The following is a 17,349-nucleotide window of genomic DNA, read 5'->3' as shown; positions in this document are numbered from 1 at the left end:
AAGTGACAAATACTTATTCCTAGGACAAGAGGTCCCCTTACATCCAGCAGCAAAGGAGATCATTATATCTGCATCACCACTGTAGATCCTGGTGAATCTCAAAGGGGTGACACTGCTCCAGAGATCGAAGGCTTTTGCAATTGCTTCGTCCACATCAGCTTGCAGCATGTCTGGAGTGTAGTTCAAAATCCTGTAAAACAAGACAAAAGGAACTAAAAACAAGCAGATCACAAGTGACTAGGGCACAGAGTATGGAGGTCAAATGTTTTAATCGCTGGTTGTTATTATTTATAGGTCTGGTTGCTTATTTTCTAGTTATCTGCTTACATAATAGAGGAAGTTTTTGAAGGTATCATCTTTTTCAGAAATCCTACCATAGATATTCTCAGTTGTAACCCTTCTATCCACTGATTATGTTATTTAGTATGCTTTTAACAAGCTGATGTAGACTGCTGTTCTGGTCTCTTTTATCACTGTTCGGAAACCTAAAGCAAAAGATCTGGATGCTCACCACATGCTTGGCCCTGTCATCCTGAATGGGGTTTTTGTGAGGATACATACAGGAGCAAATAGTAAAGAACCTGCTGGCATCAATTCTGCCTGGCAGCCACAAAGCTTCCCAGTGGTGTACAGAGAAACATGCTTTAATATGCATTACCGATATGTTATATGTTCTTTCTTCCACCTAGGGTTCCGTGGGAAGGTGCTGTATGATTGGACGTCTGGTATCCCACATCTGGGCTGCTTCATCATGTCCAGTGTCTTACGATTCAGCTCCCCGGTCACCTCCAGCCCAAAGAATGACTGCATTTCTCGGATTTTGTCACCCATGTGATCGAGGTTCTTTGATTTAAAGAGAGAGTGTTTCTCTTCTTTAAAATCATAAAAGTTTTCCAGATATTTCTAATAAGGAAGGAAAAGCAACAATTTAGAGCATAAATATTTCTTTTCAAAGGAAGAACATTGTTAGTAAAATATTCTTCATTACTATATTAATTTTCTCAATAAATTGTTCTCTTTATTTTGTCTATAGTCTTTACCTGAGCAAACTGCATATCTTCTTTTTCCTTTTCTGGAGCAACGGGGAAAGCATAAGAGCATGCAATATGCAGTAACCCAAGGAAAGCAAGGATCTTCATTTTCATCTTTGCCTCTCTGTCCTATGAGCCCTTATAGAAGACCTCTCAATCACTTCTGTCCAGAGCTCACTAGTGTTTCTCTATTTATATCAGTTGCCTGCTTGCTAAAGTCAACAGCTGCATGACTCAGTTAATAACATCCTCTGATTTCCCACAGAAACACGGAAAACAGATTTAGTTTTAGAAGCAGGCTAACACATGACCGTTTACCTTCCCCGAAAACCCCTGATTTTGCAATCGTATTACTGGACATTATTCTTTTTTCCCTTCACTCCTAAAACCCAACAATATTTCAAACTTGTGAATATCTAACTTTATAATTGGTCACCTAGAAAAAATCACCTCATTTTTCAGAGGTGCCAAAGGGACCTGGCTCTTTGTGAGGCACAACAGTCTGTAATTCATTGTAGCATATGAACGGAGACTTCCAGAAACTGGCCTCACCTTTCTCGGCGTGGCACCTGTGCAGGACCTCAGCATGTCAGGGATGACCCCCTTCCTTTAGCCCATCTTTTCCTGAAAATGTTAGTGGTATAACTGATTATACAAATGATCCATTTATTTCTCCTCTTGAACAGCCCTAACACCTCAGCACAGCTACAGCTATACTGCTGCCTGACCCATGTAATCACAGACTTGTGGCCATGTCCCCTTGTTCTCCCATACTCATCCCAGGCAACCCGCACACCACAGTGCAAGGGTTTCAGTAGAGAAGCCCAGATTGTACACCATGGTCTACATCAGCCAAGGGCATTTTCACAGCTAAAAAAGATATGGTGGAAATTGCCCTAGAGACTGCCTGGTAGGGAGTTTTCAAAGAACCTTTCTAATGCATCCCCAAAATTGGATGGAAGATGATAAGTTTTTTTCTTGTAGATTCCTAGTTCTCAAATTTGCCAGAAGTCCTACTTTTAGTTCCCAATCCTTTTCTGAATGTGGTGCATTACACTTTGTGCAGATGCTGCAGAACAACCATCACACAGTTCCGTCTTTCTTGCAGGTCATTTCTGAGACATCCATCTTTTGAAGCAGAATTCTCCTGTGTTGACTTTGTGTCCAAATGTAAGTACAAAAGGAAAAAAAATATGAGCTAAAAATAGTCTACTTGTTTTTGAACATGAGAAAAAGAAGGAAAATAAACCACTTTGCCAGTGAAAGCAAATTTATTGGAAGCTTCAGAAAACAACCCTGGCACCACAGCAGCTGAGCTCGGCAGTCTGCGAGGTGGCCTGGGGAAAGGGCATGGCCTCCTTCCAAAGGCAACTGGAGCTGCACTGCCCAACTGGAGAAAGTCACACTGCATGTCTGACCCAGGTCACAGCCCAGGTCCCTGAACTGCTGAGTCAGGTGGCACCAATGTTTGTGTCTAAGACTGCAGTGGGATGTGGACGGCTCTGCCAATAGCTCACCGCTGCTGTTAAGGGGTGCTCCTGCCCCTTCCATCGTGGCCAGCATTCCTGCTCCTTCCGTGTGCTCTCCAATATCAAGTGCACCCTCAGGGAAATGAATCAAAGGGCTGTAGTTACAGAAAAGTATCCCAGAAAAACAATCCCTGACTGAGGTTAGCAAACTGCATTGGCTCTCTGTGGTGTGAAAAGAGCAAAAAAGCTCAAAAGAGAAGGAGGGGTGGGACGGCACAGATAGGGATGGTGATGCAGGGAGGCAGCCCGGCATGAGGCTGGGATGCTGGGGCCTCTCCTTTTGGCAGCAGCAAGGTGAAAGATTGTCTCAGTCATGGGACAGCACCCCAAATTACATTTGTAGCATACAGTGTCTGTATTTCTGTGAAGGAATTCAGATGTGAAGCTGAATTTTAAATAGTGTTTGTATCTCTTTGCACCTAGCAAAGCAGTTAGCATATGGAAGTTATCCTCTTTGCTTTCAGCTGCATGTTTTGTCAACACCCTGCTTGTTGTGTCCAAGGGATCTGGGATGAAGCAGTCAGAGCAACGAGATGCAGCACAACAACTTGGCAAACATTTTACCAAGCCCTTTTTATTGTTTAGGAGACTACAGCTTCTCATTGACTTTTGTATGTCTGCCGATAGGTTTGTTACAGCTCCTCTGTAGCTGCTGAGTTGTCTCTGTGCTCGAGCTGACATTTATAGAGTGGCAGGTGAGTGCTGGGGGAGAGCTGAGTGTTGCCTTGTCAGTACATTTGGCAGCACAAGTAGGGAAAATTCACAGTGAGGCAGCCTGTATGACTCTGAGGTGCGTGAGCAAGTCTTTTCTTTTTTCTTGTTTGAGATCCAAGAGAGGATTTTCCTCCTTGTGCTGACCCTGAAGACCTTAGCAACTTTTAGGGTTCAAACTAGTGGGTGCTCAGTCCTGGTTTTAGGTGTCACAGAATGTGAGCAGGAACTGTTTTGTGGCTTTAATGTAAGGCTTAAGGTGCTTGAAAATACTGTCAGTAGCCATAGTGGAGATTTGTCAGCAAAGACATAGCTGTGCTTTAAATGGGGTGATCTGAGCTGAAGAAATGACCTCTCATGGCACTTTTGCCTGACCTATTGGTTCATGAGTTCTGCTTCAGGGGTGCCCAAAGGCACTTTGTTTTTGACGAGGCTGAACAGGTCGGTGCCTATTTCATGCCCTGGCCCTACAGATAACCCCAACAAGAAGCTGATCTTGTCATCTGCCCCAAGAGGCTGCTTCCCTTGATGAGCCCCAAAGTCGCTGCTGCCTTCTGACTGCCCCGGAGACTGCATAGACTGCAGCAGTGACTCTTGCCAGCTTACGCAGCAGCAAAGCAGCCAGGATGGATTCAGGAACACTGCTCATTTCTTCCCTCATCTCATCTGCACTCAGACTCATACATCCCATATCACCAGTGAGTGCCTTAATCACCACATTAAGGGACAAATGGGTACTTTCCCAGGAAGACCCCTGAAGTTGGACTGAGCCTTTAGCTGAAAGCCTGCCAATGTGCAGGCTAATGCTCCTCCACCACAGAACTGCTTGTTCTCTGACAGCATAATTCATATTATCCTATAAAGTCTAGCTCAAGTGCCAGGCTTTTCAGAAGATTTGTCAAAATTTTAGCTGGGAATTTTGCCATTTCTTATTTTTATATGCTTGAAATTCCATCTAGAAATGTCATGCCACTTTTATTTGGCAGGTTTGACTTGTGGAAAGAAGTGGAAGCATACTTAACATAGTTACATAAACAATTATCATTAACTGTATAAACAACTGCAAATTAGGTCAAAGGAAGCTTGAAAAAAATAGAGGTATACACACTATGATTTCACATCCTAAATTCATAGAATGAACTATAAATTCTCCCACCTCCTCTTCCCCATACTGTTTCTAAACTCTCCCCAGCTCTGACTTGTCTGTGCCAAAGAAGCAGGAGGGAGTATGAAGAGCTTGGACATACCCAGGCATGAAAGAAGCTGCTGATTTTCTCCACTTAAACAGGACTGCAAGATAAATTCACAGTAGCCTGCTCTAAGGCTTGAGGTGCAACGACTCCACATCAAACAATGTCACTTTACGTCATTAGATGAATCTGTGTCTTAGCTAGAAAACAGCTAGATTACAGAAAAGAAGTGGTTGGGAGAGGTACAGAAGCAGAAAATTTAGCAGAGCTTTATATGTTCATCTGGGTATTCCCAAATGATAATTTATTGTGTTATGAATGAAATGCAGTAAATTGGTTTTATAGAAACTGAATATATTCTGAATAATGCTGGGGTATTGTGCTGCACTTTTTGGCTTTTCTAACTTATTGGATGTCTGTTCTTTTACTTTTCAAAAAAATTTTAGGGAAATAGGTTTTAGGAATGAATGGGGTTTCTACCTTTGCCACATGGAAACAAAAATAGGTCTGCTATTAAGAGAGAGAAATCTAAGCATATTTACTGGAAATGAAACACTTTCTATCTATCTCTGCAAGATAGTATTTTGAGACTATTGAAACTAGCCTGAAGTAAGTACTGATTTGAATTGCACAGTTTTGTCTGTATATCCATATAGCTCCATTCATCAGTGGAGATTTTTCATCCTAGTTTTATAATATTCAGCTGCTACTAATAACTATGTTAGGCATTTTTCTACTTCATCTGGGCATTTTGTCCAGGTTTCATTGCAAACTGAGAGATGGCGTGTAGAGATAGCCTCAATGGCTGATTTTAATTAACTAGGAATTCAGATATTTTTTCAATTCTGTATACTCTCCTCGAGTATTATCAACAATAACAAAGCTGAAATCACTTACATACTTTTCTTTAGCTGATTTGTATAAACAAGTTTCATAATCTGCATGTCATTTCCTCTCACCAGAGTCTGGCTTAATAGTTTCTGATGAAGATGTTCTCAAAGTGATTGCAGTTCATTGATGCTATACCATCAGTTATTGAACAAGAAGCAGGCCAGAACACAATGCCTCAGAATTTTGAAGTTTTCATTTATGAAAGAGCAATACAAAATTTTGAAATTTTGGCATCCTACATCTGACCTCATATTTCATAATTGGCAATTTATCAGGGCTATAATCTGAAGTTAGACATGGCCTTGAGCAATGGGTGAGGCAGGAAGCACTGTGGCTGTGAGACACAATTAATTCAGTTTCCTCTTTACCATCCTGGCACCTACTAGCTTCAGACTATGTCACTGTCCCAACAAGGCAAGCCACCAAAGAAATTGGACATGATCCAGCCTTTCCTGCTAAAGGAGAAGGCTCAGTAGAATGTTGCCGCCCCTTTCCTCTCACACACACTCACTTTCATGGACAAGGACCTAAACCTGTGTGATTCTTATTCTGTTATAAAGCGTATCAACAAACAGAAGACAGAAAACAAGTCCATGGAAAATGCTTTCCCATGTACTGTTGATCATCCTATCTCTTAACAACAGTTTAAGCATTTGACTCATGTAGTTAGGTAGTTCCAAAAATCATATAGTTAATATTATGCAGTTATTTCATTCATTGTAATGAACATTATTACAGTAGACGTAGTATTAGAAAGAGACAGGGAACTTGATCCTTTAAAGAATCTCTGACTTTTTCTGGCATTCCGTCTGGTGTGGACTGGAAAAAGCTTACAGCCTTGATAATTTGTCATGGAAACCCTGACTTAGATATTCAGCCAAGATGCTATAGCCCTATATGAAGCTCAAGAAGTCTCCTTTAGAAGCCTTAGCTCTGCTCTCTGATTCTTATGGCTATGAGCAGAAAAAGCAGGAATGTATTCCAGGAAGCCATCTGTCATTCCCCTGTTATATGTAATGGTCATCATTTGATAATTTAGGCAATCAACTACTGGCAATCTTGGTCTTCAGTTCATGTTGCGTATATGAATATTGGTATCTCATACAATATCTGCTATCTTTCATGTGTAAACCATGGTCTCTGAATCTATGCTTCTTAAGCAGAAAGTCTTCTGGATACAGATGACTTGTAAAAGGTGCAACATATTTATTTATTCAGGTGCAGAAACTAGAACAATAATTTTAAATACTGACTAATGCACTTGGCCAGTGATTGGTGCAGTCTTCAGTTATATGTGGCTGTGGTGCTAGGAGTCCATTTTTTGTAGCAGAACATTTGATATTTAGTACACATGGAATTCTTCAGCTGCTTCATATTTCCTTGCCCCTTATTTGATATGGATATGATCACCACTTTGTGTAGTGATCTACAATGGTTCTTCACCAGCCAACATGACATCACTAAGGGCTGATTGTGCTTGACAAATCTGGTGGCCTTATAAGGTGGGGTTACACCATTGGTGGATAGGGGAAGAGCAACTGATGTCAGCTACCTGAGCTGGTACAGAGCATTTGACACAGCACTGTTGTATCTAAATTAGAGAGACATGGATGTGATGGATGGACCACTTGGTGGATAAGGAATTGTCTGGATGGTTGCACTCATAGAGTTGTGGTTAACAGCTTGAAGTCCAGGTGGAAAACAGTGGTGAGTGGTGTTCTGTATGGGGACTGGGACTGTTTAACATCTTTGTTGATGACATTGGCAGTGGGATTGAGTGCACCCTCAGCAAGTTTGTGAATGACACCAAGCTGTGCGGTGCAGACAACACACTGGAGGGAAGGGATTCCATCCAGAGGAACCTGGACAGGCTGGAGAGGTGGACCCATGAGGTTCAATAAGTTCAAGTGCAAGGTCCTGCACCTGGGTTGGGGCAATGCCAAGCATGAATGCAGGATGGACAAAGAGTGGATTGAGAGCAGGTCTGAGGAGAAGAACATGGATGTGTTGGTGGATGAAAAGGTGAACATGTGCTGGCAAAGTGTATTTGCAGCCCAGAAAGCCAACTGTATACTGTGCTGCATCAAAAAAGTATGGCCAGGAGGTGGAGGGAGGGGATCCTCCCCCTCTGCTCTGCTCTTGTGAGACCCCACCTGGAACCCTGCATTAGCTCTGGGGCCCCCAGCACAAGAAGGACATGGACCTGTTGGAGCAAGTCAAGAGGAGGGCCACGAGAATGAACAGAGGGCTGGAGCACCTCTTCTATGAAGACAGGCTGGGGGAGCTGGAGTTGTTCATCTTGGAGAAGAGAAGGCTCAGGGGAGACCTTATAGGGGCCTTCCAGTACCTAAAGGGGGCCTACAGGAAAGCTGGAGCGACTCTTTGTCAGGGAGTGTAGTGATAGGACAAGGGGTAATGGCTTTAAAATAAAAGAGGGTAGGTTTAGGTTAGATATAAGGAAGAAATTATTTTCTATGAGGGTGGTGAGGAACAGGTTGCCCAGAGAAGCTGTGGATGCCCCATCCCTGGAAGTGCTCAAGGCCAGGCTGGATGGAGCTTTGAGCAACCTGGTCTAGTGGTTGGTGTCCCTGCCTATGGCAAGGGAGTTGGAATTTGACGTTCTTTTAGGTGTCTTCCAGCCCAAACTATTCTACGATTGTATAATTAAATAGCTGCCAGTAGACCATGAGCACCAAACATTAATTTTACCTTAAGTTCTTATAATTTTTAGCTGGGGATCATCACAATTTGTACAATTAATCATTTCTTTACATTAAGGTATTTGTTAGAGAATGTATAGTGCTCTAAATCTCCCTTTGTAAAAACAAAACAAAACAAAACATAAATGGGAAGCCACTGGATGGTTTAAGAGACATTTTGGGCTTGGAAGTTACTGGTATGTGTGCAACAACCACTCCTTTCTGTATCTTTTGTCACATTGTTTTCTAGAAGTGGCATCCTCCATCTCACCACCAGCTGCCTGAACAGTGGTTACTGCCCTCACAGAACATGTAGCCCTCAGAACACGTAGCTGAGATACTCAGATGGATTCACATTATCTCACTCCAAATAAGGTGGATTATTAGGCCTTTATAATTTTAATTGCTTAATCAAATTCAAGTGATCTGAGTGAAGTATGCTAGGGAGGAATTAACTCTGCAATACAGCAGAGGGACTGGAGAGCAGCAGTTTCTCTAGATGGCACTACTGAGGATGGCACAAGAGCCGACCTTGTATGTGCAATAATGGCCAAGGGCACGAATTAGTTTTCAGATGTTAAATGAAATTATTTTTTCATGCTGACTATGTTTTTAAGGAATTGGACTCATGACTTGGTTGGAAGGGATTATCCCGAGCTTCATTTATGTACAGGGGCCTCCGGCTAAATGAAAAAAGTATGAAGCAAGCTCATGAGGATGTTGCTTCACTATAGTTTTGTAAGATTTTATCACGGTATTTTCTCTCCAAAATCTTTTGGTATAATGCTTCACATATTAAAGACCAAATAATCTGATCCCAGAGCTATGAGAAGTAGTTCAGGTGAACATGAACAGGAAGAAGTGCTGTGGGTAGTCATGGAGTTTGACGAATGAAGCAACAGGCAGCTGTGTAGTTCATAATAATTGAGTTTTTCCCTAGCTCATGCTTTTACTGAACACAAAGCTTGTCAATGCATCTCCTCTGTCTTTACTATAAACACCTCAAAATAAAACCATTCTAATCTCCAGATTGTACATCTGCTTCTTGTAATGGAAGACACCCAGTGCACCATGGACTCTGCCAGTATGTATGTAGTGAACTAAGCCTTTTAAAGACGAGCTGGAAACTCAGTCACATGGCTGCACTGGGTACCAAAAACCGCAGCATAAACACACACTATTATGTCATATTATGACCCCAGCCACTAGTCTAGCTATTGGGCACAGGTTAAAATTTGTCTCTCCGTTTTCTCTAGATGTAACTAGAGAAAACTTATCTCCCCACGGAAATTTTGGTTAGCTTTACCTGTCTCTTAATAATAGATTCTGAGCCCCACACATACCAACATTATTTTACTATAGAGATGATTATTTGATACACTCATAATTAAACTCTGATTAAACAATCTCATCTTGTATTTGATTCTGAAACCATTTGCTTTATCACAACGAAAAAAAATCCTGAAAGTTTATCTATCTAATAACAGACCTTTTTTATCTATAGTATTTAGTAGATGGATACCTGCAACATAAAAAAATAGTAATTAGATTCAGTTTAATTAGTAATAAAAATATCAAATGTCCACAGAGAACAGGCTGTGATCTTTCTTTACATATATATTCTGCATATTTTTTAACATTGTTAATGTTTCTCCAAGTAGCCATTGATCTTTGGATTTGTACTTCAACATATTGGATTATAACTATCTCAGGTGATATGAGAATATCCTTTCCAGGCATTGGAATTCTTAAAGCACCTGTACTGCAAGGAATTTATGTTTTTGCTGTATTCAAATTTTCTTCCATTAGAGTCAGGATTTTGTTTAAAATTGATCATTGGTTAATTCCTCTATGTCTATGCCATACATTCACTTCTAATTTTACACGACAATAGAAATAAAACTTGTGAATCAATAAAAAATGCAATAAAATATAGAGAGCTATTATTACTGTACTACAATTTTATGGAAGAAAAATAGAGTAAGGTCAATTATTTGTGGACGTGGTGCTTAGGCACATGGTTTTAGTGGGTGATATTGGTGGTAGGGGGATGGTTGGGCCAGATGATCTGGAAGGTCTTTTCCAACCTTAATGATTCTATGATTAACATGCTATTGTGGGGTAAAACTAAGAAAAGTTTAATTGAAATTAAAGATTGATCATTTGATGTAAAGTGAGTGAGAATCTGGTCTGAATTCCTTTTAGCATCAATAGAAGTTTCAAAGGTGGAAGAGAGGAAGAAATCCCCTAAGTTTTATTGTTCTAATAATAGCTCAGACATGATTCTATCTCAATATTGATAATAAAAGAAATATGATAGATAATAAAAGAAATTGCTAACTACTTGAGAAATTTTATGTAATATGAATTAGTCACTGAATGTGTTAAAGTAATCATACAAGACTGCTAAATTGTTAATAGTTTTCTATTACTTCTTAAATATGATGTGCCCAGCAACTCTATTTTCCTTTTCTCCACCAACAAAGTTTCTCTTTCCTTTAGGAAATACACTGGTCAAGTATGCTCAAAATTTCCCAGATTATATTTTAGCCATTCCAATCTTCTACACCATCTATTACTTCATGTATTTAGAAAAAAATTTCCTGCCCAGAGTTGACCAAGAAAAAAAAAAGGGGGGGGTGGGGAAGAAGAGAATTTATTTGCATCAAATTTTTAAGCTATTTGATAATCAGAAGGTGCCGAGTGCCAAGAACATTGAAACATTTGAAACTGTTTTTCTCCTGAACTTAACAAGTTTTGATTTTTGCTTTTTCTTAATCAGAGCTTCAAATGATGGGAGAGCACCCTCACAGAAGAAGCTCACTGCATGTACCCTGTTTCTTATACTGCTCTCCAGCAAAGTCTACCACAACACAGTCTGGAGACAAAGCATGAGGTAAGCTAGGTCTTTCTCTTATTCACAGTGGCACCTTTTGTCTTCCTACTAAGAAGCTTTCACAGAATCACAGGATGATTCACAGAGGAGATAATTTCCAGGTGAAGGGATCAGAGGGAGGAGATTCCTCCATTGCACTAGTGGAGCCTGAAGGATGGTCTTGAATAACATCAAGGGATATCTTTATGCACACAAACAAACTTCTTTAGAGGACTAGAAAAACAAACAAACAAACAAACAAAACAAAACAAAACACTGCAGCTGTGCCCTCCATTATTTCTAAAACCCCAGCATATTAAGGATCGGGTTAACCTAAAAGCTTTTGTCTGTGTAAATTCAGGGATCTGGTTTGTTAATATCTCCCATTACTGTCAGGGCTGTGTAAGAGGTGTCTAGGGAAAGCAATTTATTCAAACTGTCTGAAATAACTCTTTTTGGATGGAGCAAACTAACTTTTAGTTTCCTCTGTTTCTCCATTGACTATAGAGAGAATTTTATATCAGTGAGAGAAATTTTCCACAAGAGTCAACATTTTGGTGCAGCTGTATAAATAATTATGAGTTTTTCCTTTTAGCAAAAGTGCCAAAACTAGCTGCCAGTCATGTTATATACTGAATCATTAGCACAGAAAATGGCAAACATGGACAGGAGTACGTTCTGCTCTTAAGCAATTTAGAGGACACACAATCTGGTCAATTAAAGCTCATAATTTGTTATTGGTACAAAATGGATAGTGAAAAAAAAAATAAAGACATCATGTGTGCTGTTCAACAAAGAATAATTCAGAAAGTGCAATAGGATTTTCATCATCCTATAGCATCTGTTCCCCATAGCAATAAAAGAAATACCTTTAGTTAACTTGATCTGGAAAATTTTCTAGAAAAAGAAATGTCCAGTGTAATCATGGCTACCGAATTCCAGTTCGGTAATTAAGCAGAGAGTGCCAATATCACAATTCCTCCTAGCAGGCATTTCAACAAAGGAGAATTTAACCTAAGTGGTACTGCAGGAAAATGAGTTTGACTCAGTAATCCATATCATATTTCTTGAAGCTAACTCTTTCTTAAGAGCACTAAAATGATGTGTGACTCAGGTGTTTATGGATTATTTAGCAGAGTGATTCAATTATTAGCATCTGCTTGAGGCTCAGTTCTTGAACAAAGAGTATGGGAAAGTACTTGCATTTCACTGCAACAGTCACGTACCCACTTCCATAACTGGCAGAATTATACTGATGGGCTCTGAGCAAACATCCAGAAGATGTAGGTCTATGAGAATGAGGAAACACTGAGGATGGCGGAATATTCTGAAAATCCTATGTATTTAATGAAGAGCTAGGCATTGATCCTTCACGAGCATTAACTAAATCCAAGTTATTCCAAGGAACTTCCTTGAAAGAATATATTCAGATGAGAGATCTCTTGAGTCCAAAGCACATCTTCATGTTTAAATAATGAATTAGTAGTACCATTGTAGGTGTGGCAGCACAGAACCTTACTGGCAGAAATCTACTTTGTGTGTCATTTAGATAAACCCTATGCGCCCAGAGGGAGAGAGTGGTGACAACTTCTTAACACCTACCCAAGTACACAAAGAGGTTCAAGGACTGATCCTGGAGAGCATGGTGTGACTCCTGCTCTCCTGCAGCCATGATATCTTGTTGCCCCTTCCCCAAAACAGGCATTTCTTCTTCATGCTGTCTGCTGGGGTGCCTGGATATATGCAGAGGCACTGCTTGGAGGGTGCTAACTGGCACACGGTTGGAAAACTGAACAGCACTGATCCACTGCTGCTGAAGCCATGTCCCTATCAGTTTGGTGGTGTGGGTGTAGTCTCTGCTGACTGTGACAGGTAATGTTTCCCCTAGCTGTGATAGGGCCCTGTCAGGGCCAGGGACCAATTGAAGGTGTGCTCCACACAGGTGAGTCGGAATAAGGCCCCTTCCCTCCTCCCGCCAGTGCCATGCTGCAGGCCATGCACATCAGTAACTACCCCAGGAACAAATCCCACCTGCCCAGCAGCTGACTGTCCATACTAGTCCCACAGCACTCAGCACCATCCCTCTCTTCTCCCCATGCCCTTTCTGAATGTAGGACATGGGCCCTGAAGTTAGCATGGAGTTTGCTGATATCTCATTTCCTGGCTTAGAATATTTTACCGGTGGGTTTGAGCAACCTTGTATTTGCCAAATACTTCTGCAGAAGTACCAATCCTAAGGCCAACTAAAGTAACAAACCCAAAATAACAGCTGCCACTTTCCTATCTGTAAATCTGAATTTAGTACTTGTGCAATACCTATCTGTCTGGGCTGTTTCATTGCTTTGTAATAGCATTAGCTATGTGAGAAAAAGAAAACTGAGAAGGAATCTCAGAGATGGAATCCAAAAATCCCTCTCCAGAGATCTGTCTTTCCTTCTACCCTTTCCTGATATCAACAACAAGCAAGGATTTGTCTTTTTTCTGTCATTTCCCACACTTTTACATTATTTGTCCAAGAGCATTATTGACCACAGAGGCTTCCTGAATCTTTCTGCATCATCAATTTTTTTATGTGCTCAAATACAGTTTGAAAACATATATACAATGGAGATTCACTTATTCATAACAATTGCTTACGAGCAAACATATTGCTTTTCTTTTTTTTTTGTTGTTGTTATTTTACTTTATTTATTTTATTCTTTCTCACCAACCCTTATTCTTTTTTCTTTCTTTTGCTGAACTTTCCTGAATTTTATTTTGTAACTTAGTTCATCTTTAAATTTTGACTGCAAACAGAGACCCCAGACATTTAAATGCTGAAAGTTTCCAAATATATTAGATAGTATCTCAGAACAAGAGTCCAAGGACAGTTAGTAATAACACGACAGAGCAACAAGTACATGAGTTGTGGGTGAGAGACGGAAGAAAAAGAAGGCCAATTAGCCTTAACCATTATGATGTGACCTAGTGAAAAAGAACAAGTCACTTCAAATGAAAAACAATTTATCAGAATCAAAAACATATTCAGTTGAATAATTGTTTGAGATCCTTGGGTATATTTGGAAGAAACTTGTTGGAGCACTTTTAGAGAAATGAAACCTATGAAAGTCATCATTATACAAAGCTTCAGGAGTGAGACCTGTTTCTTATAATGCTGGATGTCTCTCTTTGGAGGATATCTATACGGAGAATGTGATTCGTTCAAGTGCAGGTACTTAAATGAGAGAAGATCTGAATTTTCTACAGGTCAAAGGTGGAAAGAAACTGTTTCTCCAAATAAAAACCAGAATCCTAGAAAACCACTTCATCATATAAGAATACTGAGTTAATTCAAGGAAAAAAAAAAAAAAAGCAGAGGTGATACATGTAAGGTATAGAAAAGAGGTTAAATATAAGAGAAACCTGTCATGAATGTAGATGCTTCATTAGTTTGTCTAGGTTAGGAGCACAGTCATCCAGTCTCTCTGTTATGGTCTATGGAGAGAAACAGATGTCTTTAGATAGAAGCTGAGATATTTGTGGTCGAATCACTTTCTGGCAGTGTCTGTCTCTCTTCATTGACTATATGGGAAGTAGAGAATAATTGTACATCTGGCTTAGCATTTCATTTAGAGGACTGAAGCTAAGTGGAAGAATGCAGGCATTCAAAAAAAGGTTCTGATTTAGAGGTTAGGAAATGTAGGGATAAAGTGAAAGCTGTCAAACCAAATTAGACCTTGAAAAGAAAATTTAATAGCAAGACAGCTGTCACTTGCACAGAGAATGAAAGAAGTAAAAGAGAGCAAGAAGAAACAAAGATACTACATGTAAAAAGGAGTAAAGATTTAAGATATTCTACGTATGGCTTGAAAGCAAGATTTATTGTCTCACTTTTTAGTAGGAACACTGGTACAAAACAGATGACCAAACACCAGATGAGTATGAGGATGTAGACATGGAGTGCAAAGCAACACCTTTAAGCTGAAGCATATTTCAGAGAAAAATATATGAACTAAAAATTCTGAAAAAGTCAGTAAGCTGACTCTGAAAAAGCCATTTGTAAGTAGTTTCTTGAAAGGAATGACATAGAATTAAGTAATATAAGACCGATATTTAGAAATGGTGGAACAACGAGCCAGACAGAAAAAAAAACAAACCTGTTAATCCAATCAGAGTAGTATGCAAAACATGAGATTAATTTGAAGGTAAGGAAAACTAGCTTTGGAAGCTAACAAAATATGAGATAATTATGGCAGGAACTGAATAAAATAATATGATAAACGAACTTACTACCTTCCGTTGACTAAGGAAATGCTTTAGTAGGCAATGAATATGTGGTAGATCACATTTTCTTGGGCTTCTGTAAAGTATTTGAAGCCATATCAAAGGAAAATTAATTAAAACATAGAACATGATATTTAGAAGTAGATCTGTCTGGAGATCAAGGAGCTAACTATAAAGAAGATAGCTACTGGATATGATAAGAGAGGAAATGAAGAGCTTCAGGGACCAGCTGGGTCATGGGACCTTTCTTCTTTAGCAATTTAACTAAAGTCTTGGACACAAAAAACTAACACTGAGTTGGGGGGCACAGTCAATAGAAAAGAGGGTGATTCAGGATGACTTTGAGAACTTGTGTAAAAAAATAGAGGGAAACTACAAAAATCAAAATCAAAGACTGTCAGGAGACTGATATGATTCCTCAGTCATAATCCTTCTAATACTGCTTCAACACCTTGACAAAAAGATACTTTCATTATCTGTCAGTATTGAGATTTCCCAACGTAACAGATGTGGAACAACACAAAATATGTTTTTGAGTTCTAGAAATCTTCCACGACACCTGTACAGTATGTTTGTCTGTCTTTTGTGCTTGTGAGAACAGAACTTGTGTACAAGTCACTCCACTTAGAAAACACACCAGAGAGTTGAATTCTTTGTGTTAAAGATAAGAAAAAAAGCAAAGACTGCAGCTAACAAACTTATGAAAAACGCGATGCAGTAAGCCATACCACTCCTATCTAGCTGATATTTTGAATCTATTTTTTACAGTCTCTTCTGAATCCTTGGGTCATTATCTCTTCCTTTGAGTAACAGAGAATTCAGTATCCTTACAGGCATCCAGTCAGATACTGCATACTAGAAGTGATGGCTAAAATATTGTATGGTCTGTGATGTAGCTCTCATTCCCAGAAAGTTCTCTGTCTTCTAGACAAGCATGTTAAAAAATGAGCAGTAAGTTTTATTCTGTATAGATTAGAAAACTTAGGGCTATGCATGAGGAAATGAATATCTTCATTTTTCATTTTGCTTATTAGGTTCATCTAATTTTATCGTCCATTTACTTATGTTTGGATGGGCTGAATACATATACTTGCACTTCTGGATACATAAATTTATCTCCCTTGACTATGCAGAAGGCACAGACAATTTCACCTTTGGATGACTAAAGTCAGGTACAAATTAGTCCCAGCCTAAAGGTCCTAAGGCATTTGTCTAAAATGTATGTTATTTCTGGGGCTTTTTCCAATGGTAGTCTTTGGTCTTACTTCAGTTTCTCCTCTCCAGATCAGGCTAGCTTCTCACTCATTTATGCATATGCCTCTAAAAATATCTAAAACAATTGAATTTAACTTTCATTCCAGTTATTATTCCTCATTATTTCAGCTTTTTACAAAGCAGAAAAATGCAAAAATCAATTGTAGTATCAAAGTCACAGATAAAGCACAGAATTTAAAAAGTCCTCTAACATATCTTCAACATAGTTATATGCATCGACTATGTACATTTTTTAACTATACCATGTTACAAAAAGTCTGATATGACTATCATAAAATTTTAGATATTTTTGTTACTTTTAATAAAAATGCCTTAAAAATATTGATTTTCACTCAAAATGCTGGTATACCTATCATTTGCTTTTCGGTGAGAACAAGCATTATAGCAGGAGTAGATTTCATTGCAACTGCCAATCCCTATTTGATCCACATCCACAGGCTAAATTAGTCACTCTGTAAAAGTTAGCGACACAATAATATTTTGCAGTGCTGCAACAATCAGGCTTTAAGTGTGAATTTACTTGTATGCAGTCTGGAGTGCCTGCCTGGGTGCCAAATCTTAACAGAGCCTAACATACATATGTTATCATATATGCAATCTAGATATATTTAAAGAGCTATGTGGGAAACTGGCTATTGATACTGCCAGACTGACTTGCCTTTAACAGATGAGCCTATCTATGTTTTTGTGAAGATGCTAATGCAGAGAACTAGACAATCAATAGATCTAAGTCAGCCTGTACTGTGCTTTGCAGCTGCGCAGAAGACTCGGTTTGTAACTCATAGTGACACTTTCTTTGGGAAGTTTCTTATGAGGAATTTGCAACTATGCAAATGTCTGCTAGCGTTCTGGTGGGAGGACAGTTTTACCCAGGGCTTGCAGCAG

The 17,349-nt window shown here is 39.4% G+C and overlaps 1 protein-coding gene across 1 annotated transcript in view; it reads right to left on the bottom strand.

The window, feature by feature from the left end:
• The window catches only part of LOC308187797 (uncharacterized protein), a 77,531-nt gene that overhangs the window by 36,302 nt on the left and 23,880 nt on the right, over window positions 1-17,349 (bottom strand). Inside the window, exons 11-13 of the mRNA XM_080576141.1 lie at window positions 1,041-1,160; window positions 659-903; window positions 42-190 (exon numbers count right to left, since the gene is read on the bottom strand). Of these exons, the coding sequence (XP_080432267.1) occupies window positions 42-190; window positions 659-903; window positions 1,041-1,160 (514 nt within the window). The remainder of the gene's footprint in view (window positions 1-41; window positions 191-658; window positions 904-1,040; window positions 1,161-17,349) is intronic.

The sequence above is a fragment of the Anser brachyrhynchus genome (assembly GCF_964034855.1).
Source record: "Anser brachyrhynchus genome assembly, chromosome: 1".
Taxonomy (NCBI): domain Eukaryota; kingdom Metazoa; phylum Chordata; class Aves; order Anseriformes; family Anatidae; genus Anser; species Anser brachyrhynchus.
This window is presented reverse-complemented; position numbering and strand designations above follow the sequence as displayed.